Source organism: Musa acuminata, chromosome BXJ2-2 (assembly GCF_036884655.1).
Source record: "Musa acuminata AAA Group cultivar baxijiao chromosome BXJ2-2, Cavendish_Baxijiao_AAA, whole genome shotgun sequence".
NCBI classification, from domain to species: domain Eukaryota; kingdom Viridiplantae; phylum Streptophyta; class Magnoliopsida; order Zingiberales; family Musaceae; genus Musa; species Musa acuminata.
The window spans coordinates 31,539,292-31,564,705 of NC_088339.1; the positions used below are offsets into that span (position 1 = coordinate 31,539,292).

At 40.1% G+C, this 25,414-nt stretch overlaps 4 protein-coding genes across 10 annotated transcripts; 3 read left to right on the forward strand and 1 right to left on the reverse strand.

Moving 5' to 3' along the window:
• The first annotated feature begins 1,361 nt into the window (after positions 1 to 1,361).
• Positions 1,362 to 5,069, forward strand: LOC103976199 (uncharacterized). The gene is made up of 7 exons (XM_065094513.1): positions 1,362 to 2,191; positions 2,262 to 2,411; positions 2,539 to 2,606; positions 2,724 to 2,838; positions 2,937 to 2,978; positions 3,109 to 3,800; positions 4,506 to 5,069. Exons 1-7 carry the CDS (start codon positions 1,579 to 1,581, stop codon positions 5,067 to 5,069), a joined length of 2,244 nt encoding a protein of 747 aa, XP_064950585.1. The 5' UTR covers positions 1,362 to 1,578.
• A 445-nt stretch (positions 5,070 to 5,514) lies between these two features.
• On the reverse strand, positions 5,515 to 10,146 carry LOC135606060 (uncharacterized). 3 transcript variants are annotated; one of them, XM_065096815.1, is made up of 6 exons: positions 9,822 to 10,146; positions 9,619 to 9,687; positions 6,193 to 6,289; positions 6,039 to 6,093; positions 5,811 to 5,942; positions 5,515 to 5,679 (listed from the first exon to the last, which is right to left on the reverse strand). In XM_065096815.1, the coding sequence occupies exons 1-5, from the start codon at positions 9,996 to 9,998 to the stop codon at positions 5,828 to 5,830; spliced, it is 513 nt and encodes a 170-aa protein (XP_064952887.1). In that variant the 5' UTR covers positions 9,999 to 10,146; the 3' UTR covers positions 5,515 to 5,679; positions 5,811 to 5,827. The 3 variants fall into 3 exon arrangements, with proteins under 3 accessions (XP_064952887.1, XP_064952886.1, XP_064952888.1); XM_065096814.1 differs by having other exon boundaries at positions 5,515 to 5,700; positions 9,822 to 10,128; XM_065096816.1 differs by lacking the exon at positions 9,619 to 9,687 and having other exon boundaries at positions 5,515 to 5,700; positions 9,822 to 10,064.
• Positions 10,147 to 16,021: 5,875 nt separating this feature from the next.
• Positions 16,022 to 19,910, forward strand: LOC135606059 (uncharacterized). Its single transcript, XM_065096813.1, has 6 exons — positions 16,022 to 16,706; positions 16,831 to 16,998; positions 17,824 to 17,903; positions 18,011 to 18,252; positions 18,491 to 19,023; positions 19,116 to 19,910. The coding sequence occupies exons 1-2, from the start codon at positions 16,025 to 16,027 to the stop codon at positions 16,836 to 16,838; spliced, it is 690 nt and encodes a 229-aa protein (XP_064952885.1). The 5' UTR covers positions 16,022 to 16,024; the 3' UTR covers positions 16,839 to 16,998; positions 17,824 to 17,903; positions 18,011 to 18,252; positions 18,491 to 19,023; positions 19,116 to 19,910.
• Positions 19,911 to 22,073: 2,163 nt separating this feature from the next.
• LOC103976205 (uncharacterized) lies at positions 22,074 to 25,179 on the forward strand. 5 transcript variants are annotated; one of them, XM_065096807.1, is made up of 7 exons: positions 22,074 to 22,752; positions 22,861 to 23,010; positions 23,228 to 23,316; positions 23,468 to 23,597; positions 23,698 to 23,730; positions 23,969 to 24,174; positions 24,383 to 25,179. In XM_065096807.1, exons 1-7 carry the CDS (start codon positions 22,233 to 22,235, stop codon positions 24,968 to 24,970), a joined length of 1,716 nt encoding a protein of 571 aa, XP_064952879.1. In that variant the 5' UTR covers positions 22,074 to 22,232; the 3' UTR covers positions 24,971 to 25,179. The 5 variants fall into 5 exon arrangements, with proteins under 5 accessions (XP_064952879.1, XP_064952881.1, XP_064952882.1 ...); XM_065096809.1 differs by having other exon boundaries at positions 23,228 to 23,310; XM_065096810.1 differs by having other exon boundaries at positions 22,075 to 22,752; positions 23,240 to 23,316.
• The last annotated feature ends 235 nt before the right edge of the window (positions 25,180 to 25,414 follow it).

The window sequence follows — 25,414 nt, forward strand, 5'->3', positions numbered from 1 at the left end:
CTTTTTTAGTCCACAAAGAAGAATACGTGGATTTCTTCGCCCGGGGAACCAATACAGGCGGCGGCCACACACATACGACTGATGACATCGGCAAGTTTTAGCAGGTATTGAACGCCCACCAGAAGCCGGTGGTGAACGACACCGAGAAAGAGGAGAGCGACGAGATCAGCTGGTCATTACGTTTGCGGAAAAGCTTTTCGAATTTGCATCGCACAACGATGACAAAATCACAGCGGAGGAGCTGCGTAAGCGTACGCAGGACGCTATGGGGGCACTCTCAGCTGAGTCTGCCAGACGATGGGACGAACAGTCCGCCAGACGATGGGACGAACCGCCCTGGATCTTGGGCGCCCAAATAGGCCTTCCCGAGTACGTCAGGACGATCTTAAAGGTATCTCCACAGGATGCAACCTGCTTAGACGTCGATGGTAGAAGCGTTCTCCAAGTGGTCATCGATCGTAGAAACCATACGCGAGATTACTCTGAGACACAATACTATTTTATTAAGGGAAAAAATAGATTAAATATCTATAAAAGATATAATCTTATTTCATTGTATTGTATCAAAAAAAGATTCATAAATAAAATATTTATAAAAAGATAAACTAAATTGACTATTGATTCTTGAAAAAGTTTCTTAAAAAGAATAATTTATTTTAAATATAATTAGTGTAATATATATATGAAGATTATATAAACTCCATATATTTGGTAACTTTAATCAATGTTACGAATTATTTTGATAAATTGTTAATTGGATTTATATATTATGCACCCACAGATGCATAATATATAAATGTAATTTTTGCTGGGCTCGCTAATTTAAGAAATTAACAAAAAAAGTAGAAAGATGTGATCCTAAATAGAAGAATTATGATTTTTAAATAAATTTATTTATTGAGTAATGCATGGGCATAAAAGTCACCCATTGGGTCGGAGGTGATAAGGAGAAAGATTGAAGGGCCACTCCCCTTCCTAAGTAACACAGAAGATTCTAACTTGATTTACTATAGTTTGATAGTCTAACGATCATAAAAGAGGGTTGAGAAACATCGTACAAGATATCAAAAATAATCTTTAGAAAGACCTTCACGAAGGCATGAGTGCGTGGAGTCTTCCTTTTTTATTTAAAGCCTTCAGCTTAATTAAGCAAAAAGCCGTCATGTTGCCTACTTTTGCTTTTGTATAGAGAACGAAAGATGCAGACGTGAGGGGGAGAATCGCCTTTTTGCACTTTAATACCATTGGAATAATTACCAACCATTCCGATCTAAGTAATCTTTAGCCAGCCCGAGTAGAGAATCTGAAGCTATTACCCAATGAGAAGCAAAGCTACTCGATCAAATGGGAACGAGGAAGGTGGCGTCTGTCGGTCGATGGGGACCAACTCCTTCACCTCGTCTCCTCCTCCCCGTAGCCATTATATATTTAGTGGTCGGTGAGAACGCAGCGAAATGAGCGGCTCCCTTCGGCGTGTTTTGTATATGACAGCCTCCTTCCAGCACCCAAAAGCCGACGCTTGCTGCTGATGCTGGCACCGAATCAGGGAGAAAAGTAGAGAAACTGCTGTCTCTCCCTATGATGTGGCTGCCTGCAGATGGCGCAGGTGATGGTGGATCAGAGGAGCCACCGCATGTCCCGGACTTGGCGGGCTTCCACCCGCTGAACCCTACGACGACGCAGCCTGCAGATGGCGCAGGTGATGGTGGATCAGAGGAGCCACCGCATGCCCTGGACGTGGCACGCTTCCGCCGGCTGAACTCGCTCATCCACCGTGAGAACGTGGACGCGGACGAACTTCTGAATCTTGTGGGGCGGGATAACCGCGTGAACCTCATGAATGACCCGCTGCTCAGCGTCGTCATCGCCTGCAAGAAGCCCAAGCTCGCCGTCCGCCTCATGGCCAAAATATCATCAAATGACATTCTCAAGGCCAAAAACTTCAACGGCGACACGGCGCTTCACGTAGCTGCCGCCATGGACGACCAAGAAGTGGCCTCGGAGCTGATCCGTAGGAATCCAGATCTCGTTCATGAGCGGAACGGGAAGCTGGAGATACCGCTACATAAGGCGGCCCTGTACGGGCTGAAGGACATGTTCTGGCTGCTGGTGGAAAAGAACAGCTCACCGGAAGCCCGGAGGGAGGACGGCGCCACCATGCTGCACTGTGCCATCATGGGCAATGCGCCGGGTAACTATCGCTACATCCTCTTTCCCTTTTACACAGTTCAACTTCAATTAGCATCTCGGTACGCCTGCAGTACTCGCCTTGGAGATCGCAAAGACTTATCCAATTCAGATCGAATCCCGGAATGAGCACGCCCTCACTCCGCTGCAGCTGTTGGTGACCATTCCAGAGGCATTCCGAAGCCAAGCACTTCTTGAGGCCCTCGACTCCTTCATCTACAAATGTGAGTGCTACCCGCCTCGACTCCTTTTTCTGTACATACAGCAATAATTCTCATCGACGATGAGGCTAAAAAATCAATTAAAATGTGCATAAGAATATTCGTAGAGCTCTTTGGTTTTACATTTCAGGGATTCCCTTGGACGAGGACTCGAGTAAAATGAACAAAAGGGATGAAGAGGTGGCACTCAACGGATCTGTATGTGGCTTATGCATGAATGAGTTTTTACATGACATTGCTTCGTATCATTAGTACATCGTTTACGTTTAGCTCTCTGATTCGGTTCTCTCTGTGGCACGCACATGCAATCTCAAGCGCATTGGAGTAGCACAAGACGATGACGTTGACCACTCGCCGATGACTTTTCGCTCAAAATTCCCATCAAACTACAGCACTCTCTTCGACCTGTTGGAGTTGATCAGCATCCCAGGTACTCGTTCCATCGTAAAGTGAAAGGTTCTTAATCTATCATGTTATGGTTATTAAATGTAGGATTACACTGATTTATGCATGCATTTTGTCCTGCAGCTGGCTGGATTCTGCGATTGGTTTATAACATTATAAGGCAATGTGAGTTAACAGTTCTTACACCTATACTTTTCTTAGCAAATGATGAATCGCTTATAAAAATTAAAAATAATTTATGTTAGGTCTTTACGTTACATGATTAATGATAATTGAAATGCATGCACGGGTGCAGTGTCGCCGAGAGTCCAACGTCTGGAGGGGAAGAAGAACAACCATACAGAAACTATGCACCTCATCGAATACTTAGCCATAGAAGGATACTTCCAGTTCTTTGTGCGTGGAAAAGTTCCCATCAAAGGTAGTACATTTGCTTCACGAGAGCTTGGTCCACCGGAGTCTGTACAAGAAGGTGATGCCCAAAAAAGGGACACGGAAGCCCCAGCTGCAGTGAAAGAGCTCATTAAGAGGATGACAAATAAGCTCTACAAGTTAGTGTCGGAGGAACCGGAAACACCGGTCTCAATTGCAATCGAAGAGGCGGCTCAGAGTGTGGAGAAAGTGTTAAAGGCACTGTCACCTAGCTCGGAAGACAGATGGAACGAACCACCCTTGATCTTAGGTGCACAAATGGGCCTTCATGATTTCGTCGGCAAGATCCTGCGAGTGTGCCCACAGTCAGCAACCTACCTGGACACGAAGGGCAGAAATGTTCTCCAAGTCGCAGTCATGTATCGTCGCGAGGAGATTGTCAAGATCATAATGGACATGAGAACCATTTTACCATCCTGGTTATTTTCCAAAATCGACCCCAAAACCGGGAACGCCATCCTGCATCTTGCTTCAGTTGGAAGCCCTGATGTAGTAAAGGAAGAGCAAGACGAACCGGATGCAATGCAACTGTATTACGATTTAGTATGGTTTGAGGTAAAGTTGCTAAACTTTTTTGCCCCCCTCATCCTCCTCCTCCTCCAATTCTTTGACATGCTTCTCAAAAGTATTTATCCGTTCAATTCTTTGACATGCATTAGGTGTCGGACGTGGGTTCTTCATTCATTATACAAAATAACCAACAAATACTACTTTTTCCCTTCTCTCTTTGGTCCTTGTATCTTAGCGAGAACCAGGATCCAAAATGAGTGGATAGGAATCCAAATACTAATGGAATGACTTGACAAATAAATAATAAAACTATTTTATTAGTGAAATAAACCTCTCTCTCTCTCTCTCTCTCTCTCTCTCTCTCTCTCTCTCTTATGAGAATAGATTAGGACTCATCTAAATCCTAAACCTGGATAATTAAACTTTTTTCTTAACATCTCCTAAATCAATAAGACTCTTATATAGTTCCGATAATATTTCTTCCTTTGTTTCCTTACTGCTCCACACAATGCAACTCTTTAATTAATTAAGATGTGATTCTTATGGTGCTCTCTTGAGGATTAAAAACCAAACACGGTACTTATTGCATTGGCAGATACGAAGACGGACACATATGTATAAAATTTATTCCAAGAAAAGCTATGATAACCATGTGATGGTAGCAGCACAATTCGTGAAACGAATAGTAATCATCATAAAGTTGCATATTGATCAAGTTGATTCATTCATGTAGCATTTATACGCATGCAGATGGTGCAATCAAGTATTCCTAAAGAACTAGTGCATAGTCGAAATAAGAAAGGAAAGACAGCGCAAGAGCTCTTTACTTCGAACCACAAACAGATGCGTAAGAGTTGCAAGAAACAACTAGTGGGGATTGCAAAGACATGTACAAGCGCTGTGGCAGCTGTGGTCTTCGCCATGAGCTCCTCCTTCTCCCACACCGACGATCCAAAAACTGGCGATTCACGCATGTTCAAGGCCTTGTCATACACATACGTGATCGGGTTGTCATTCGCGGCTACATCTCTGTTCCTGTTGCTGTCCCTCGTCAATTCATCGTACAAGGAGCAGAAGTTCCGCCGTGCCATCCCAACCAAGTTTTTCTTAGCCCGCCTCACATATAACATGGCGTTGGGGACTCTGTTGCTGGCCTTCACATTCAACACTTTCCTGCAGATATATGGCGTGGAGGGAGCAAAGGAAAAGCAAGAGATCACATTCATGCTGGAGATCATCGTCTGTCCAGTTCTCACTTGCCTCCTCCTCTTCTTTCCTGACGCCATATTTGGTACATTTCGTCGTTTTATTTAAAGTGTCTGTAAGCATGCACCATCCCTCCACATCTATCCAGCAGCCAGCCTGATATGATAATTTCTTATGTTCTTCCGATCTGTATTGTTGTGCGTGCTTTTACTAGATTTGCGAGTTCTAGCAATTCAATAATCATAGATACGTTTATGTACCAGCAGTTCTGAGTGGACAAAACTGGATGTCAATGTGTTTCGAGTTTGCATGTGAAATTTTATGGTCGATATCTGACTTTTCAGTTGTCATGGCTTGAATATTCAGATATTACACTATGCTTATGACTTTATTACAGTATAATTTTGGTGAACTATTTTAGAATACAATACGTAGAAGCTATATTCTGAAAAGAAAAAAAAAAAGCAATTTAATTTATTTAATATGTTTTAACTTGTTTGTTATTTTTATTTTTATCATGTCATATGCTGACCAAAATATAACCATCAACCAATGCGTTCAAGCTCACCTGCGCCACCAACTTTTTCGTTAGGCTCAATGTGTACAAAGCAGAGGTTCACTCGAAGCATTCATATCGGATAACCAGTGATGCTATTCTTCTGCCCAACCTCGAGAAATTGTCACGAGGGTGTATTTGCACTACTCGCATCTGCTTTCCCTGCGACACATCATTGACCATCTATCGAAGGATTATGGTCACTTCCTCTTCGGATATAGCCAAACAATTATATCGAATGACAACATTGCGACAAACTTGAAGGATTGTCTACTTAGCACGTATGTTTGTACCTGATACGGTTGCTTAATCATGTTGAATCCCTATTATTCTTCATAAAATGAAATCCCATTACATCTCGGTATTCTCCTGTTCCGAGGCAGCGGTTACAGTGGCCAAGTCCGCTTCCGCCACAGACCTTGCACCTGCAGCAGGTCAATGGTTTTTCGGCACCAGCTCATCAGATGTAACATGCCTGAAGCAAACCGTGTACGAACAAACGTATTAACTAGGTGACTCACCATTTAGGCCATTCTCCTTTAGGGAGCATGATCAGATCCAGGCAGTTCGTCCTGCCTGCATAAATCAAGTCATAGCATGAGAAATGGACGAAAAAGATAGGTCAAAATCTGTTATACTTGTGCAAGTATAGAATGGACGAAATCTTTGAGAGACCTCTTCCTCGACAATAGTGGCAATCAATTCTCCCACTACCATCACAGACCACACATGGCGGATCTGGTCTCTTCATTTTCTCTCTCCTAACATTTGACTGCAAGAAGGTAAAACAGAAAACTTGTTATATAAGCATAGGACTTGGTATCTTAAAAAATTTGTTGCAAGAAGACAAAAAGTTATCCGGAATTTGGGTCTAAATCTAACTTCACTGCCTGTTCATTTCTCCAATATAGATCTCAAATCTATTTCAAGGCTTGAATATGTCAATGGATACTACTATCCTATCGTTGCGATCCTTCAAATACCATAACTCATGCTTTCCAAACTAAGATGTCAGACTCACTCCATATTGAGCCAACTACCACAAACACAATAACATGAACAGAAGAGAGAGAAAAAAGTCTTCTTTTGAAGGGTAGACAACTAGATGCATTATTTGATAGAAACCAAATACTTTATGGTGAGTATCTGCCACATCTAACCCAGAGGTAACAACTACAAGAGTTGCTTTAAACACATTATGTGTAACCAAATTTGGAACCCCATTCTTCTTCAGGTTGACATCACAAAAACTAACAAATAAAATAATGTCATAGGAAACCCAGGAAAAAACTCTTCAAAAGAAACCAAGATTGTTGTGCCAATCACCACATGTCAGCACATTGGAAAGGATCATGCCAAAGAGATCCACATTTTCCAAATTAGACCATCCCAAAGTTGCTGATATATAACAGTAATTTTTTTACTAGTGTCAACTGGCATAGAGGCATGTTGACCAGCAAGGCACAGACTCATGCAATAAAAGAAAAAGTACCCACTTATGCCCCCATGCTAAAATATAGTGATTCTTGCAAGAGATACTCACAAGTCACTAAAGATGGCAGCAGATCAGATTTTTCCAGGTACCTGCTTCTGTGCGACCTCACTTAAACTGCGTTTGGATACCCTTAAATGGGTATGGGTAGGTTCGGATAGCAAAGTAAATATTAATCCAGGTTTTTGATGAGTATGGGTTTTAATCATTGAGTACCCACTACCTGAATCCAAATGGGGGTTTAGTAGATTTTTCACCTCATATTACTCAACACAATCTTTCCAATGCTTTAACCCTATCCTCTATTCTCGCTTAACCCAAAGCATATGATTTGTTTTACTTGTTGGATTATGCTACAGATTGGTCTTTGTTTGTCAATATATTAGTTGATAAGCACTTGACTGGATAGGTATATTGCCAACAAAAGGTGAGGTTTTACAGGCACCCCTTGCTCGTTTTTAGGCACCCACCAGCTTAACCTTCTTGGTTTAAGCAGGTCAGGTTTCTCCAGGATGCCCACACCTTTCTAACCAGCTTTAATCGAGTTTGACTACTCGTTATCAGGTTTGGGATGGGTCAGGTAGGAAAGTGGGTGCCTGAATCCAAATGGAATAGGTTCAAGTGAGAGAGTAGGTAGTTGATTAGAGAGCACAATGAAAGTTCAAGAGTACCCCACCCATTGCCATCCCCATGGGTCGTTAGTCATGGTCTATCAAATTAGCCAATTTTTCCGATTGATATAACTGAAAAAAAAGTGTTTCTATTGATATAAGCAACACTAGTTATAATAAGACAAGTTTCAAGTAAGACAACTAACATATTTAATGCACAGTTTCATGTAATCAATAACTGGCATAAAGTGTAACATTAACAAATACATGTTTAACGTCTATCATTCCTTCATGTCCCTTCGACCTCATAGTAAAGCTTTTTAATTCCTCTTTTGCAAAAAAAAAAAAAAAAAACAAAAATCCTTCATGTCAAATTCTTATAAAGATAAAGGTCACAAATGTCTTCATTTGACTTCCTTATGCGTCTAGTTGTGGTCTTGTTTGTTCTTTATGCACCTTGAATAACAATTTTATCTAAATCAGGAATGAATTAGACCAGATAAACATACATGCAAACAGTTTGACATGATCTTAATACTCAGCGCAATCTTATCAACATGCTTACATTATATAATATGTTGATTACAAATTGGATCTGAAACTAGTGGATAACTAACCTGACTAGTGGAATGGAGGATAATAAAATAATAAATTTATTTTCCTCATGAAAGACAATAAAATTTTTAATAGAGTCAAAGCATTGGAGGATGATTTTTCATGCTTTTCTTTGACATAGAGCATCATTCAGATCAGAACTACTTGAAACAAATAGGATGCAAGGAACTCATGGTTAAAGACTGATCATGTTCAGAACTTAACGATCTGTTGGTGATCCCTTGAAAATATACGTAAGATTCCAGTAACAGGTCCGAATTAATTGCAGCAGATTGTTCAGTTTTCTTCTAAAATGAAAGGCCAGCGCAATTGGATGTGGTAAAAGAAGCAAAGAGTTTATGATTCTAAGTTTATAATCAATGCCAAAAATCTAAGAAAGGCATTGTTTTTACTTTTTACTCTTTTTTTTTTATTATACTGTATGTAGATGTTAAAAAATTTGAAGCTTACAAATTTTGTGAAAATCCCAAAAAAGCTCATATATTAAGTTCCGTGTATTGTTCATCTTTTATTGATTATCTTTTTTTCACTTGGTTTTACTGTAAACAAATCCATGTTTTTCTATCTTTATCTAATCAGATAATAATTGTTATAAAATTTTAAAGCAACATGGTTACATAATTTGAAATGAGTGGTATTTAACTTGTTGAGAAGGGGGATCTATACTCTGAAAAAGGTTTAATGTGGGTCAAAGTGTCATTTGTCATGAAAATTTGTGATGAATAATTTACTCATCAAACAGTTATTTTATAAGTGATAATCTGTTATAAGTAGTATGAAGTTAACAACAAGTTTGTGCTATTAATCCATATCTCCTAAGTGGGGTAAAAGTTCATACTATACAACATTGTTATGCATCTACAAACATCAGTAAAAAATGATAGAAATATGATAAAAATGGACAACATATACATAGGGACATCACAAACACTCCCAGCAAAAAAGAGTGTAAAATTGTTGATTTTTCAAATCATTGTAGCAAGCTACAATCAATGGAACCAACCAAATTACCCAGAATCATATCATTGTTAAACTAATTTGCAGGTTTTGTGATTTGTTCAGTTGTGAAGGGATAGAAATAATAACGATAGCAATCCAAAATCTTATCGTTAAATTTTTGCCCTAGTAATCATCACATATATGAGGTGTTCTAATTCAACTCAAAAAGGTCCAGATTTACATCAGAGATTCTCTAATTGCTATCGAATTTTATGAACATCAGGATTCAGCAGTTCTATTATGCCACAAACCTAAACATCGTAATGGCTTGTATAATCATTCATTCAAGGCACAACACGCCCCCAACACAAACATGAGTATCTTTAGACAGAGGACTAATGAGGCCATAACCATGTAAACCACACGAGAGAATAGAAATCATACCAAGAAAGTGTTCTTACACAATCCTCCTGATCGAATAGCACTACTCACCTCGCTGTAAAAACCAGAGCCCTAGAGGTGTCACCTCGTTTTAGATCCGTAAAGATTCTCCTTTTACGTACTAAAAGCAAATCTCGACGAGAACACCACAGAATAAAGGCACAAATGGTTTAGGGAAAAGGAAAGGAGGCGCGATGGCGATTTACCTCCGTTCGGACGATCCAGGAAGGCTTGGAGACGGCCAACCGCGAGGACCCGTTTTCATAGCGTGGGAGGAAGACGCTCGATGAGGCGACGGAATCTCCCGGGGGCACCGGGAGGGCGGCGACGAAAGCTGTCATCGATGCGCCGTCCCATGCGCCGAGGCACGATATGGAGCGCATAAATGAGGCGGCGGAGTCGACTGATGGAAGATAAGCGTAGTCTTTAATTTTCTTAGTAGTAGACCTTTTCTTTATCCATCAATTATACCCAAAGAGTTAGCAATTTGTACGAAGAAAAATAAAACAGAAAGTGGATTAATTTGATCAAATTCTTTTATCCTCAGATTCTGTGTATTGTTTCTGATTAGATTTACCAATCATATAAATTGATAGGGGTGATGATGATTTGATCCAAATAAAAATAAATCGATCCAAAATTAAAATCGAATTGCGTCAATGATTCAAGACATGTCCTAAGAGGGTCGGTCATCTTTGCCGGTATGTATGCACTTTGTAGCAATACACTACTTGCAGAAAGCTGACAAATAACATAATTCTTGAAGGGAGAGGCCAAAAGGATAATGCAGAGTCACACAAATGAGGACTCGATGTCTTGGTTTAACAACAGCAGACTTGTATTCACAGCCACAATCCCCATTATGCTCTCATGAGATGATGAATTAAGCCACGTAGCCACCGATGATTAGGCCGAGCCCACCAGCTCCGGCGGCGGAGTCAGCCACAGGAGTGGGGATCAGTCGAGGGGGTGGAGGGAGGGATGGTGCAGATGCCCTGCCGGTGGAGCTCCGCGAGCACCACCTCGGCGGATGGTGATTTGAGGCCGAGGGGAAGGGGGAGCCATGGCTTGCTCATCACATCTTTTATGGCACGATCGATCGCCTCTTCCACCTGCCATTCGAATCACAAGATGCAGAGAAGAGAAAACACTTCTGTAGTGCTTCGTAGCACAGGACAACTAGTATTAACATGTGGAATGCAATGTACATTATACTTTAATGTGTTACTAATGCATGAAGAGCAGGAAGAGAAGAGTTCCGCCATATAAAATTTAAGATTGTCTTTTAATTGCTTGAGGTAGCAATGCAATCACAGTGATTGCTGATGGCTTTGTTGCTGGCGTTCACTTGCAGCATCTTCCTACAGATATATGGCGGGCAGACAACACATGAGAAGGACATCCTTCAACTTGTACTGGAGCTTGCCGTCTTCCCCACTGTCTTCTTTATTGTGCTCCTCTACCGTGGTGCCAATTTTGGTCCAACTTTTGCGTGTGGGTGTGACATTTAATACCACTTGTTAAGAAATAAAAGGAAAGAAACTCAAATGCCAAAAAAAAAAAAAGAAGCAGAGCAACCATAAGAGTTCTGTTTACCAATAATTGGACCTTTCAAATCAACCTGGAGAAGAGGGAAGTTTCTTCGAACATTCTCAGAGATCCTTGAGGCCAAATATTCTTTGGCCAGACTGACAAAAAGTTCAACTAGTCATGACAAGAAACACTAATAAAAAAGATTCAATCTTTAATTCTCCTTAACATTCCACTACCTTGGCACTTTAGTCCTGCTCAAAGGAGGCGTGTCTCCAATGCCTAGTTGCAGCAGACGCTTGCAAGGCGCAGAACTCCTTGATCTTAGGGGCAAAAGAATCACCAAAGTAATCGCTGCCGAAGACTTTGGCAAAACAGGGCTCGCCCATCCTTTGCACAGCTCCGCAGCACCGTGGACTCAGATTAATTGTGCCCGTGGACTTGGAACGGAAGACGGAACGAGCGCATCCGCCAACGTAGCGTAGGGAGGACAAGCATGCTTCGACCTCCGGGTCGTGAGACACCGGCGACGGCACCATCCACCCATGCCCAAGACACAGCCACCGTGCTTCTCGGACGCACGGGAACAACTTAGGGTGCCAGGGATCTCCGGGGCTTCCAGCGATGAGAACCAAACCGCCATGCTCCCGAGGAGCAGTAGCAATAGTTGCAGTAGGGGTTCGAATTTGATAGGAAGAATGAATAGAGTTATATAGTCCCCAAAGATACGTTACATTAATTATATTTAAGATAAATCATTCTAAACCCTTTTAAGAATCAATAACCAATTTGACTTATTCTTCCGTAGATTTTTAATCTATTTTTTATTTTTAATATAATGAATCTGCCTCTTAATGCAATGAACCTTTTTTTTTGATGAAATGAATCTCTTTATAATATAATAAGTTTAATTCCAATATTCTCTCCCCTTAAATTTGTTTTATCTAACATGTCAAAGTTTCTTTCGAAGTTGTTGAATATATACCTCTTCTTCAAGAACTCCATTAAGAAATACTGATTTGGCATCTATTTGTAAAATTTTTCATTTCATTTGAGCTGCTAAAGAGATAAGTAATCTTACCGTCTCTAGTCGAGCAACTGGAGCAAATACTTCTTCATAGTTAATCCCATATTATTGTTTATAACTCTTTGCAACCAATCGGGCCTTGTATTTCTCCACATCTGCTTTTGCATTTCTTTTTGTTTTGAAGATCCACTTAACATCGATAGCTTGATGGTCTTCTGGAAGTGTAGTAAGTTCCCATGTATTATTTTTGTTAATGGAATGAATCTCTTCATTCATAGCTTGTCATTTTTCATCTCTATAAGCTTCTTCGAAGGTTAATGAATCATATCATGCAAAAAGATAAAATAAAGAAAGTTCATTATTGTTGGTATCAATTCTTCGAGTCATATCATATAGTTCCTGAATCAGTCTTGTCGTTCTTATAATTGGACTTCTTGAATCATGTGACTTAGCTGATCTAGGTGATGATTCCGACAAAACAACTTCGGTGCTTGCTTGTATTATAGTTTCTGAAGCTATAGCTTTCTTGACCTTCTTATAATTGGACTTCGGTGCTTGCTTGTATTATATCTTCTTCTGAAGCTATAGCTTTCTTATGCTGCTCATCACTTTTTCAATTTCAAATATGTTGTTCATCAAACTCAACACCTCTTGACATCACAACTTTATTTGTGATAGGATTATAGAGTTTGTAACCACTGGAATTTTATGGATAACCTAGCAAAATGTATTTCTAATTTTTATCTTCCAATTTTATTCTCTTTTCTTTTGGTATCTTGGCAAATGTAATACTTCCAAAAATTCTCAAATGATCAACTCTTGGTTTTTATAAGCTTCATGCTTCTTCTGGTGTAACATTATTAATTCGTTTTGTCAGAAACCTGTTAAGCAAATATACTGCACAAGCAACAGCATCTCTCCAAAATTCTTTAAGAATTTTTCTTTCCTTTAACATGCAACGGACCATGTTAAGGATAATCCTATTTTTTTCTTTCTGAGACACCGTTTTGTTGAGGTGTGTATGCTATGGTGAATTAATGTAGAATTTCATTATTTCTACAAAACATTTAAATTCATTTGATATATGTTCTTAAACATTTAATCTTACAAGTTTGTGTTTCAACCAAATCTTTAAATTCTTTAAATTTGCTTAAAACTTCTTTCTTTTCTTTTAACATGTAAACCTAAGTTTTACCACTATAATCATCAGTGAAGGTAAGAAAATACCTGCTTCCTCTAAGTGATACTGGATTGATAGGGCCACAAACATCTGAGTGCACTAGATCAAGTCGATGCCATGCTCTTTTTGTTCTTCTAACTTTGAAAGGCTTTCTTTCTTACTTACCCATGACACATACTTCACATAATTTTAATAGGCGATCAATTTTTGGTATTCCTATCACCATATTATACTTCTCTAGAAGTTTCAAAGCCTTAAAATTTAAGTGACCATATCTAAAATGCCAAAGTGTAGAAATATCCTCAATATCAACTTTAAAACAATTTGATTAATAAAAAATACTTAAATGCAGAGGAAATATTCTATTCTTTGTCATTTTCACATGTGATATCAATATTTTATTCTTGTCATGAGAGAGTCATATCTTTTATCTCAACATCATAACCTTTTTCAAACAATTGTTCCAAGCTTACTGGTTTTTGAGACAAATCACCAAATGTAATGTTCCTGGAATAACTTGTATCCATTTCTGAAAATAGCTCTTTGATACCATACATGTAATTTGAGGCTCATGTATCTAGATACTATGCCATAGACTAATTCTCTTTCAAATTATCATAACTCATTAGTAAAATTTGATTTTCGTTCTTTTCTTCCTCAACAAAATTTGTCTTATCACCTTGATTATTAGGATTATAATAACATTCATAAGAGTAATGTCCATACATTTTGCAAATATAGCATTGTATTTCAGACCTTTTAAAGATTTTGCCATGTCCACGGCCTCGGGCATATCCTCAACCATAACCTTGGCCTCTTTGGCTAGAATTTTCTCCATCATCTTCATTGTTTAGAGATTCTCGATTAGTTGATTTTTGCCTCATCTTCCTTTTTATCCTTATCCTCTTCCTCTTTGAGAATTTGATTTTCCTTTATTTTCAAGAGCAAGCTTAGCTTGTAGTGCTTGCTCCATAGTTTTGTCTTCTCCTCTTTTTGTAATTCTTTATTCATGAACTTGAAGGGAACCATAAGTTCTTTTAAAGATTTTTTTTTTCAAATCTTTAGATTCTTTCGCAATAGCAATAAAATCATATTTTGGATCTAGAGATCTCAGTATTTTTTCTATTACTCTATCACTTATTCGTTCACCATTTCGTCTCATTTGATGAACAATAGAAATGATTTTTGAGAAGTAATCATAAATAGTTTCAGAAGTAACTTGTTGTAATTTTTCAAACTCAGCTCGTAAAACTTGTAAACGAAGTTTTTTTATCTTATCAACACCACCGAATGATTTTTGAAGTATTTCCCAAGCTTCCTTTGAAGTATTTGCTGGAGTGATGATCTCAAATATTATATCATCAAGCCCTTGGTAAATCGTGAACAAAGTCTTTTTCTCCTTCTTCTTTCTTTTTTTGAGTTGTTTTCTTCCTTCTGTATTCATTGCTCCTTCTTCTGCTGGACTTGGTTCAGCAAATTCATCTTTTATAAACTCCCATACAACTTGGGAGCCTAGAAGAACCTTCATTTGGATGCACCATATATCATAATTTTTTTTTGTCAATCTGGAGATCTGGAGTTGGATGGTACTTGAGGAAGAGGTCATAGCTTAACCTATGCTCTGATACCAAATGTTGAACTTGATAGGAAGAAATGATAGAGTTATCAAATAGAGGAAGAGTAGGACAAAATTCAATCTTCTATATTTCTCTTAAGAAAACTATTTACAATTTCATAAACTCTATATTTTTCATGATCCAACATATAAGGTTTATATAATCCCCAAAGATACATTACATTAATTGTATTCAAGATGAATCATTCTATTTTAAGAGAGCATTTCAAGAACCAATAACCAATTTAACTTATTCTTCCATAGACTTTTAATCTATTTTTTGATGTAATGAATCTCCCTTAATGAATCTCTCTCTTGATGCAATAAACCTTTCTTTTGATGAAATGAATTCTTTTATAACATTTGAACAAGTTTAATTTCAACATCTTGTAGTTTCTTCGTGCTGCTACCAAACGCAGTAGTAGTTGGTGGTGAAGATATACATACCATTAAAAGAGGAGATTGATGGTATAATATGGTGATATGATTGTTAAGAATTGATCGTCCATCGAAGTTATGTGAAGTATATGTCATGCGAAAGTAAGAAAAAAATATATTTTAAACTAAGAAGAATAAAAAAAATGACATCAACTTAATATGGTACACTTAAATGTTTGTGACCCTAGGAAGGAAGTAAATATTTTCTTAAGTAAACTTAGGTTTATATGTTAAAGGAAAAGAAAGAAGTTGTAGGCAAATACAAAGAATTTAAAATTTTGATTGAAAGAGAAAGTGATCGTAAGATTAAATATTTAATAACAGATAGAAGTAGTGAATATATACTAAATAAATTAAAAAAAATTAAAATTATCAATCATTGGAATAATTACCAATCATTACGATCTAAGTAATCTTTAGCCAGCTCGACTAGAGAATCTGAAGCTATCCCCCGTCAAGAAGCAAAGCTACTCAATCAACTGGAACCGAGGAAGGTGGCGTCTGTCGGTCGATGGGGACCAACTTCATCACCTCGTCTCCTCCTCCCCGTAGCCATTATATATTTAGTGGTCGGTGAGATCGTAGCGAAAGCAGAGGCTCCCTTTGGCGTGTTTTGGATATGGCGGCTCCTTCCAGCATCCAAACGCTGATGCCTGCTGCTGATGCAGGCGCCGGATCAGGGAGACAAATAGAGAAACAGCCCTGGACGTTGCAGCCTGCAGATGGCGCAGGTGATGGTGGACCAGAGGAGCCACCGCATGTCCTGGACTTGGCAGGCTTCCACCCGCTGAACCCTACGACGTCGCAGCCTGCAGATGGTGCAGGTGTTGGTGGATCAGAGGAGCCACCGCATGCCCTGGACGTGGCACGCTTCCGCCGGCTGAACTCGCTCATCCACTGTGAGAACGTGGCCGTGGACAAACTCCTGCATCTAGTGAGGCAGGATTACCACGTGAACCTCATGCTCGACCCCTTGCTCAGCTTTGTCATCGCCTACAAGAAGCCCAAGCTCATCAACAAAGTATCAGATGCCATGCTCACGGCCACCAACTACGACGGCGCCACAGCGCTTCACGTAGCTGCCGCCATGGACGACAAAGAAGTGGCCTTGAAGCTGATCGGCAGGGTGCCAGATCTCGTTCATATGCCGAACGTGAAACAGGAGATACCGCTACATAAGGCGGCCCTGTACGGGCTGCAGGACATGTTCTGGCTGCTGGTGGAAAAGAACAGCTCACCGGAAGCCCGGAGGGAGGACGGCGCCACCATGCTGCACTGTGCCATCATGGGCAACGCGCCGGGTAAGCGATCATCACCAGTTTCGTTGGTCTGGCGCTGGCCAGCTGCCTTTATCTTGTTTTTATCCTATTTATTTGAAGTGTTATATGTTGATCATGCTGCTTCCGCATCTTTGCTGTGATCAAGGTGAGTGAGTCGATGCGGGGCTTGCACTGGAGATTGCAGAGCGTTTTCCATTGCTGATCACATCTCGGAATACTACGGCGGTGACCCCGTTGCAGCTGATGGTGACCGTTCCGGGGTTATTCCGAAGCCAAATGGTACTTGGCGGCTTCGAGTCCATCCTCCATTACTGTAAGTGCTGCCCCGCCTCTTCCTTCAACTTCCCAGCGCCCCGCCCTCCCCCCTGTTTCTCTATTTCTTTCACTCCATTTCCTACCAACGACTACCTTAATTTAGCGATCGTTCGACGTCCAAATTTGTGGAGTAGGGGTGTTTTTATTCTCATTATCGGAACACATATACCCTTGATTTTTTTGGATTTATTATATGGTTTTGTGTTAAACCGATTCAAATCTAATCGGTCGAGTCTGGTTTGCTCTCTGTTCTTTATTCTTTCACATGTCTCCTCCTCCTTCCCTCAATTCGCCCTTTTGTTGTCACCCTTTATCCCTTATTCTTTCTTCTTCAAGGAGGAGGAGAGGAAGCGACACAAGGTTGACCGGTTCATCGAACCGATTCCCTCATCCAAACTGGTTTAGTGAATCATTTCAAAAAGTTTGAAACGAAATTAATTGGAATAGGAGGATAAAGTTAGAATTTACCAAAAAAAAAACATTCCTAAATAATTTCTGAATAGAGGAGCGTGATAGAAACCAATTACTAATAATCTTTTAGGTGATTTATTATTATTATTATTATTATTATTATTATTATATATATATATATATATATAATATGATGTAACCGAATAATTGACTTAGTAACTTCATTGAACTTGGATCATTGATCTGAATAATTAAGTTTAAATTAATAATAATACACTCATCAAATCTCTATAAATTAATCTTAGTATTTGTCTACTTTTAATTTTCGATGTGAAGTAAAATTATAATTGTTCTGAGAAAAATATAGTTATGATGAAACTTAAACATCAAGCATTTTGATTTTACATTTCAGTTATTCCTTTGGAGAAGGACTCACACAGGACTCGTCGAAGAGATGAAGAGGAGGCAGGTGGAAGCTCCAACGATGCCGGTGTATGTGATTCAAATCATCAACATCTTTTCCATCACAATATCAATAGTCCACTATTGTCTCCCTGATTTGTTTCTCACTTTGGCGTCTACATGTATATAATCTCAAGCAAGCTGAAGCCACAGAGCAAGATGACCACGAATATTTCGGGAGGCATAGAACAATTCGTTCAAGATTTCCAACTTGCCGCTGTACTCTCGTTAACATATTAGTCATCCCAGGCACTCCTACTAGCTTCTCTGTCTACAATTTTTGTAGTCATCCATGTTCTGTTTCATTACGCTGATGTTTTCCGTTTTGTCCTTGCAGTCAAACGGGTTCGTCTGTTTCTCTTCATCATTTTAAAGACCTGTGAGTAATTGTTCCCAAACAGTACATTGATGATATTTAGAGCCATGTCCTACTGTTTCATTACGAGTTTTAGCAAATTAGGAAAGTACTATAGAAAAGGCTTCTTGTAATTTAGTTCTCCAAAACCAAGTAGTTTACATGAAGGATAATTATAGCTTATTTGCGGAAAAACATAAATGGGACGATCATGTCGCTGACTTCTTCTGATGTTAATTTGGAGATGCAATGCGTTATGCAGTGTACCCTCGAACCCGACATCTGGAGAAGATTAAGAGAACCCATAGAAAAGCCTTGGAACTCATCGAATTTTTAGCCCGCGACCCGAGAAACATGGAGTTCTACGTGCTGGGAAGAAAACAAGGTGACGGCGGAGCTCCTGCAGCAGGCTTTCGAGAAAGAGGTGCGCGACAAGATCAACTTAACGCACCGGCTGCGTCTACCAGAAGATGGAATGAGCCACCCTTGATCTTGGGTGCACAAATGGGCATTCCCGAGTTCGTCAGTACGATCTTACGAATGTGTCCGCAGGCAGCTGCGTACCTGGACACCCGTGGCCGAAGCGTTCTCCAAGTAGCAATAGAGCATGGTAACCGAGAGATTGTGAGAACTATACGTGAGATGACTCAGGGGAAGAATCCCATACTACCATTCTGGCTACTGTCCCGCGTCGACAAAAGGACCGGAAGAACTATCCTGCACTTGGCTTCGGCAAATGCCCCCGAGCATAACCAAGATGCTCTACAATTGCAAGATGAATTAAGATGGTTTGAGGTCAAGTCCCTAACTACATTAACTACAAATAAAATCTTTACATTCTCGGAATTGCCTACTAAATTTGATCGTTTTCTGACATTTTTATGCAGACGGTGAGAGATATGGTTCCTAAGGAATTAGTGTAGAGTCGAAACGCGCAAGAGATGACCGCAGAAGAGATGTTTACTCTTGAGTCACCAAGCTTTGCTCAAGAATTGCAAGGTTCAACTAATGGAAACGGGCAGGATGTGTTCAGGGCTGGTCGCAGCTGTAGTGTTCGCGTCGAGCTTCTCAGTCCCCGGCGATAAGGACCCAGCCACCGGCAACTCCGTTTACTACGGTAGGGGCTTTTACGGTCTTCTCACACACGTACGTGTTTGGGCTTTCATGCGCCGCGACATCTCTGGTGTTGTTCTTATCCCTCGCCATGTCACCTTACAAGGAACAGCAGTTCCGTCGTATCATCCCAATCAAATACTTCTTTGCCCGCTCGTCGTTTGGGTTGGCGATGTTGTATTTTCTGGTGGCGTTCACCTGCAACATCTACCTACAGTTATTTGGCTGGCAGAAGACGAAGTCGAAGGACTCGATTCCATTCGTATTGGAGCTCACCGTCTTCCCTGTCTTCTGTTTCCTAGTGTTGTTTCTTTCGTGGCTTCACCTTCGATCTATCTTTCCTTTTTCGTTCTTGGCGTTGAGTCAACAAGCATGATCGTCCACATCTTTGGAATCTGCAGCTTCACGATGTGCGTGGGTTATACCTATTACGGTATGCCACCTGTACTAGGGGTATGTGGCGGTAGTTGTCATTGGACAGTTAAATATCTTGTGTGTACAAGCAGCGACAAAGGCATGTGGTGTATGGACGCTATTTGATTGCAACTTTAATGTGGTTTTTTATCTTCTATCTTCGATTAGATGATGTCTGTGCAACTGTAGACAACAGAGCTGGTCACCAATAATAGTGATGGCCCTCTCTATTGTTTTTTACGAAGTCAATATGACATAACTGTTGATCGGATCTCACCCTGTCTTGTAATGTAATGTATACTGTCACATGTCGAGTGACAGATTTCCCCTATCGCATGCAAATTGCAGTGAGATGTCTGGACGTCATTTCGTTTTCCCAGAGACCGGCTAGAAGATAGGCTCGAGTCTTATTGAATCTTCTGTGACAATCGCATAGTCCAAATCGTACAGTTTTGGCCCACCAAAGTTTGCACAGGCAAACGAAATGACTGGAGTCAATAAAAAACATTTAAGAAAAGAAGATAGAAACAGATGTATCGTGGTCCAGAGAGTGAAGAAGACAAACTAACCACAAGCAATGCTCGTCTATTTCAATGACCTGTCACAAGTCTAATACAGCCACAAAACATTAGAAAAAAGGAAGAAGCTTGTTTATGAGGTGCCAAAGGTTATGGACATCTATCTGATTCACGCACGGAATGGTCACCATCGCCGAGTACCTCTTTCGAAGCCAATTGTTTGGTCGGCACCTTTGATTCCTTTCTCTGTATCTGTCCAAGTGCTGCTCGCCCTTTCTCAAGTACTTTCTAATCCTCTATCCATCTCTCCATTTTTATTTTTCTACTTTTAATGTTATAATAAGCTTTTTTAATTATTTTTATTACATTAAATTACATATAGGACATCCTTATATAAACATATCATTATATTATCGATAAAAATTCTAATCACTAAAAGGTTAACGGAGATAAGTGGCATTCCTTGGAATACATGGGATAGGTAGGAGACAAGTTATTCCGATAATGATTTCTTGAAATTATAGTACATAGAGGACATAATCACATCGATTTATAATCTGTATTTAACTGACTCTTTCAAACTTAGGTGACCATAAATATAAAGAGATAGTTGCTATACATATTGTCTTTCAGAGGAGCATCAATGCCTCTACAAGGTTAATATAGCTTTCCTTGTCCATTTTTTGACCCAATGCTCTCATACATCCAATCACACAGTCCTCATTTAAGCATAAATACACTTCTATATGCATGACTATCCTCAAGATTTTCATGAAGAAATGTGAAAATTATAAATACTTTGCTTTGATTCCTTTTAAATTTATATTTTATTATTGGTTTCTTTTATCATTCTTTTATATTAATTTTTTTGTCATATATTAAATTTTGAATCATATTTAGAAAGTGAACCAAAATCACTATGGCCCTGTGATTAAAAGTGATCAATTTGAACCACCAAATAAATAATTTTGCTTTGATAGCTGATGATAGATGTGTTGGGAAAAAAAAGAAAAAGAAGAGATTTCATAGAAGAAGGGAATAGTTCATTGATTGCTGGTTACATAAGATTAGGGCTAAGTTCTCCATTTTCTAAGAGAGTATTGTGCATAATTATTTTGAATAAAAATCGTAGATTAGGATAGTTGCATCCATTACCTATGCTGTAATTATACATTAGCCCTTAAAACACCTTCTTAATTTATAATTTTGAGATGTTTTTTGAACTTCTTAAAATTTTCTAGTGTAATTGTTTTGGTGAGGAAATCTGCACTACTGATCACTTGAGATTCTTTTTGAACTACCCATACTGATCACTTGTGTTGGTGAACTTCAAAACTATCTCATCTTTGTTCATCAAGTTTCTAATGAAGTGATGATGAATTTCAATGTGTTTGACCTTGCATGAAAGAGAGAATTTTTTTTGTAGTTTTCCATCTCCAAGTTTTATTTGAGAAGAGAAGTTGTGATCAAAGTTTACAAATATCTTTTCATTCCTAGTCATATAATTGCTGCAACCACTGATTAAATACCACACATTTTATGCTTCTTGTTGAACATTCATATAAGAGAAGAGTCGTTCAATTTCATTCTTGATGAAGTTTGTCTCTTCCTAGTCATATAATCCAAAACACGTCGGTCGATGGGGACCCACTCCATCACCTCGTCTCCTACTTCCCGAGGCCATTAAATATGATCGGTGAGCGATAGCAGTAGCCATTGAATATGGTGATAACAGTTAAGATAGCAGTAGCCATTAAATATGATGATAATTTTTTAATTATACGAGAAAATCTCTCTATTTTATTAAGGAAAATCTTCAGTGAAAACGTAGCGAAAGGAGCGGCTCCCTTCGGCGTGTTTGGTATATGACGGCCTCCTTCCAGCACCCAAAAGCCGACGCTTGCTGCTGATGCAGGCACCGGATCAGGGAGAAAAGTAGAGAAACTGCTGTCTCTCCCTATGACGTCGCACGTTGCAGATGGCGCAGGTGATGGTGGATCAGAGGAGCCACCGCATGTCCTGGACGTGGCACGCTTCCGCCGGCTGAACTCGCTCATCCACCGTGAGAACGTGGACGTGGACGAACTCCTGCATCTGGTGGAGCAGGATTACCACGTGAACCTCATGCTCGACCCCTTGCTCAGCTTCGTCATCGCCTGCAAGAAGCCCAAGCTCGCCTGCCGCCTCATCGACAAAATATCATCAAATGACATGCTCACGGCCTCCAACTACGACGGCGACACGGCGCTTCACGTAGCTGCCGCCATGGGCTACAAAGCAGTGGCCTCGGAGCTGATCCGCAGGGTGCCAGATCTCGTTCATGTGCGGAACCGGAAGCAGGAGATACCGCTACATAAGGCGGCCCTGTACGGGCTGCAGGACATGTTCTGGCTGCTGGTGTCCAAGGAAAGCTCACCGGATGCCCGGAGGGAGGACGGCGCCACCATGCTGCACTGTGCCATCATGGGCAATGCGCCGGGCAAGTTGTCATTAATCACCACCCCTCCATCCTGTCGCTTTATCTAATATATATTATCCCTGATTTTGTCTCCGATGAATTTTAAATATATTATCTCGGTGCGTGCAGAGCTCGCATTGCAGATTGCAAGGTATTATCCAGGTCAGATCACAAACGTCGATCAGCATGGTGTAACCTCGTTGGATCTAATGTTGACCATTCACGGGTTATTCCGAAGCCACACTCTCCTTGGCTTCTTCGAATCCTTCGTTTATGACAGTAAGTGTTCTCAAACTCTAAATTTATTTTCCCCTAAAAGGCTATTAACAAAATGCTCAGATCTGCTCCCAAACTGCATGCCACAAAACCAGTTCACCCTACTGAACATAAATCATTTGGATGGAACGAATTCCCATCCAAAATATCCATCAATATTGATGTTTATGTAACTCTCAACATCAAATAAAAAAGACAGCAAATTGAATGCTCATAATAGTTTTCACTTCAGTGGTTCCATCGGAAGAGGGCTGTGGCAAGACAGACGAAAAAGATGCAGAAGCTCTGACGACATTTGTCTCAGTATATGTGTGCTTCCCTATATATGAATCATGTTTACTTTTCATGGCAGATTAATTCCATAATTATGAATATATATATATATATATATATATATATATATATATATATATATATTTGTCCCATCTAACATGAATGTTTCTTAAACTGTAATCTAAAGCGAGCCGAAGCCACAAAACAGGATGCACGACGTGACTACGAATCCCTGGAGAGGTCGAGAGGAATTCGTTCAAGATTCCCACCTCAATATGACACTCTCTTGGACCTATTGGAATTGATATGCATCTTAGGTGCTCGCTTCTCTACCTACAATTTTTTACATCCATCTTTAAGCGAAAGTGTGTTGTCATCATATTATATTATGATTCATATTTTTTTTTGTCCATGCAGCCAGATGGAGCCTTTTCCACCTTCTAAAGCTGTGTAAGTTGTTATTGTTCTAAAAGAGTGCATGCATGGAAGATGATATCTATACCAACCTTCCCAAAGTGTTTTTACATAACAAGTTTTATAGCAGATTATTAATTTCCTAAACAAATTTATATTGGTGATTTTTTGAAAAAAAAAAGAAGGATCTTTTGCTTTTCCCATATTTCCCAAAGGGCATCCTCTATTTGTCATAATACCTAAAACATCTGTTGACAAGATAATGTTCTCCAAGTCGCAGTCAAGTATCGTCGCGAGGAGATTGTCAAGATCATAAGGGACATGAGAACCATTTTACCATCGTGGTTATTTCCCAAAATCGACCCCAAAACCGGGAACACCATCCTGCATCTTGCTTCACGTGGAAGCCCTGATGTAGCAAAGGAAGCGCAAGACGAACCGGATGCAATGCAACTGCATTACGATTTAGTGTGGTTTGAGGTAAAGTCTCTAAACTTTTTTGCCCCCCTCCTCCAATTCTTTGAAATGCTTCTCAAAAGTATTATCCATTCAATTCTTTGACATGCATTCGGTGTCGGATGTGGGTTCTTCGCGCATAATACAAAATAACCAACAAATATACAAATAAAATCTATATATTCTCAGAGTTGCGTGCTAAATTTGATCGTTTTCTGACATTTGAATGCAGACGGTGAGAGATATGGTTCCTAAGGAATTAGTGCACAGTCGGAACGCGCAAACGAAGACCGCAGAAGAGATGTTTACTGAGAGTCACCAAGTGATGCTCAGGAGTTGCAAACGTCAACTAATGGAAACGGGCAGGACGTGTTCAGGGCTGGTCGCTGAAATAGTGTTCGCGTCGAGCTTCTCCGTCCCCGGCGATAAGGACCCAGCCACCGGCAGCCCGGTTTGCTTTGGTAGGGCAGCTTTTAAGGTCTTCTCACATGCGTACGTGTTTGGGTTGTCATGCGCCGCCACATCTCTGGTGTTGTTCTTATCCCTCGCCATGTCACCGTACAAGGAGCAGCAGTTCCGTCGTATCATCCCAACCAAATACTTCTTTGCCCGCTCGTCGTTTGGGTTGGCGATGCTGTCTTTTCTGGTGGCGTTCACCTGCAACATCTACCTACAATTATATGGCTGGCAGAAGACGAAGTCGAAGGACTTGATTCCATTCGTATTGGAGCTCACCGTCTTCCCCGTCATCTGTTTCCTGGTGTTGTTCTTTCGTGGCGCCGATTTCGGTATATCTTTCCTTGTTCGTCTTTGGCGTTGAGTCAACAAGCATGATCGTCCAACATCTTTGGAATCTGCAGCTTCATGATGTGCGTGGGTTCTACCTATTGCGGTATGCCACCTGTTCTATCGGTATGTGCTGGTAGAAATCATTGGACAGTTAAATATCTTGTGTGTACAAGCAGCAACAAAGGCCCTGTCATATATGGACGCTATTTGATTGCAACTTTAATGTGGTCTTTCCTTCTATCTTAAATTAGATGGTGATATAGGCGCCACGGTAGACAACAGATCTGATCACCGATAATGGTGATGGCCCTCTCTATTATTTTTGACGAAGTCAATATGACATAACTGTTGACCGGATCTCACCCTGTATTGTAATGTATACTGTCACATGTCGAGTGACAGATTTCCCCTATCGCATGCAAATTGCAGTGAGATGTATGGACGTCCTTTCGTTTTCCCAGAGGTCGGCTAGAAG

Excerpts from the sequence above, each read along its gene's own strand:
- LOC103976199 (XM_065094513.1), top strand. The coding sequence starts at position 1,579 with ATGATGTGGCTGCCTGCAGATGGCGCAGGTGATGGTGGATCAGAGGAG. Across the intron at positions 2,192-2,261 it reads CATCATGGGCAATGCGCCGG|TACTCGCCTTGGAGATCGCA; the intron begins GTAACTATCGCT and ends GTACGCCTGCAG. Across the intron at positions 3,801-4,505 it reads ACGATTTAGTATGGTTTGAG|ATGGTGCAATCAAGTATTCC; the intron begins GTAAAGTTGCTA and ends ATACGCATGCAG.
- LOC135606060 (XM_065096815.1), bottom strand. The coding sequence starts at position 9,998 with ATGCGCTCCATATCGTGCCTCGGCGCATGGGACGGCGCATCGATGACA. Across the intron at positions 9,688-9,821 it reads CCTGGATCGTCCGAACGGAG|GGCTCTGGTTTTTACAGCGA; the intron begins GTAAATCGCCAT and ends TGACACCTCTAG. Across the intron at positions 6,290-9,618 it reads TGTGTAAGAACACTTTCTTG|TCAAATGTTAGGAGAGAGAA; the intron begins GTATGATTTCTA and ends ACCTTCTTGCAG.
- LOC135606059 (XM_065096813.1), top strand. The coding sequence starts at position 16,025 with ATGGCGGCTCCTTCCAGCATCCAAACGCTGATGCCTGCTGCTGATGCA.
- LOC103976205 (XM_065096807.1), top strand. The coding sequence starts at position 22,233 with ATGACGTCGCACGTTGCAGATGGCGCAGGTGATGGTGGATCAGAGGAG. Across the intron at positions 23,011-23,227 it reads CGAATCCTTCGTTTATGACA|TTTTCACTTCAGTGGTTCCA; the intron begins GTAAGTGTTCTC and ends TGCTCATAATAG. Across the intron at positions 23,317-23,467 it reads CGACATTTGTCTCAGTATAT|CGAGCCGAAGCCACAAAACA; the intron begins GTGTGCTTCCCT and ends TGTAATCTAAAG.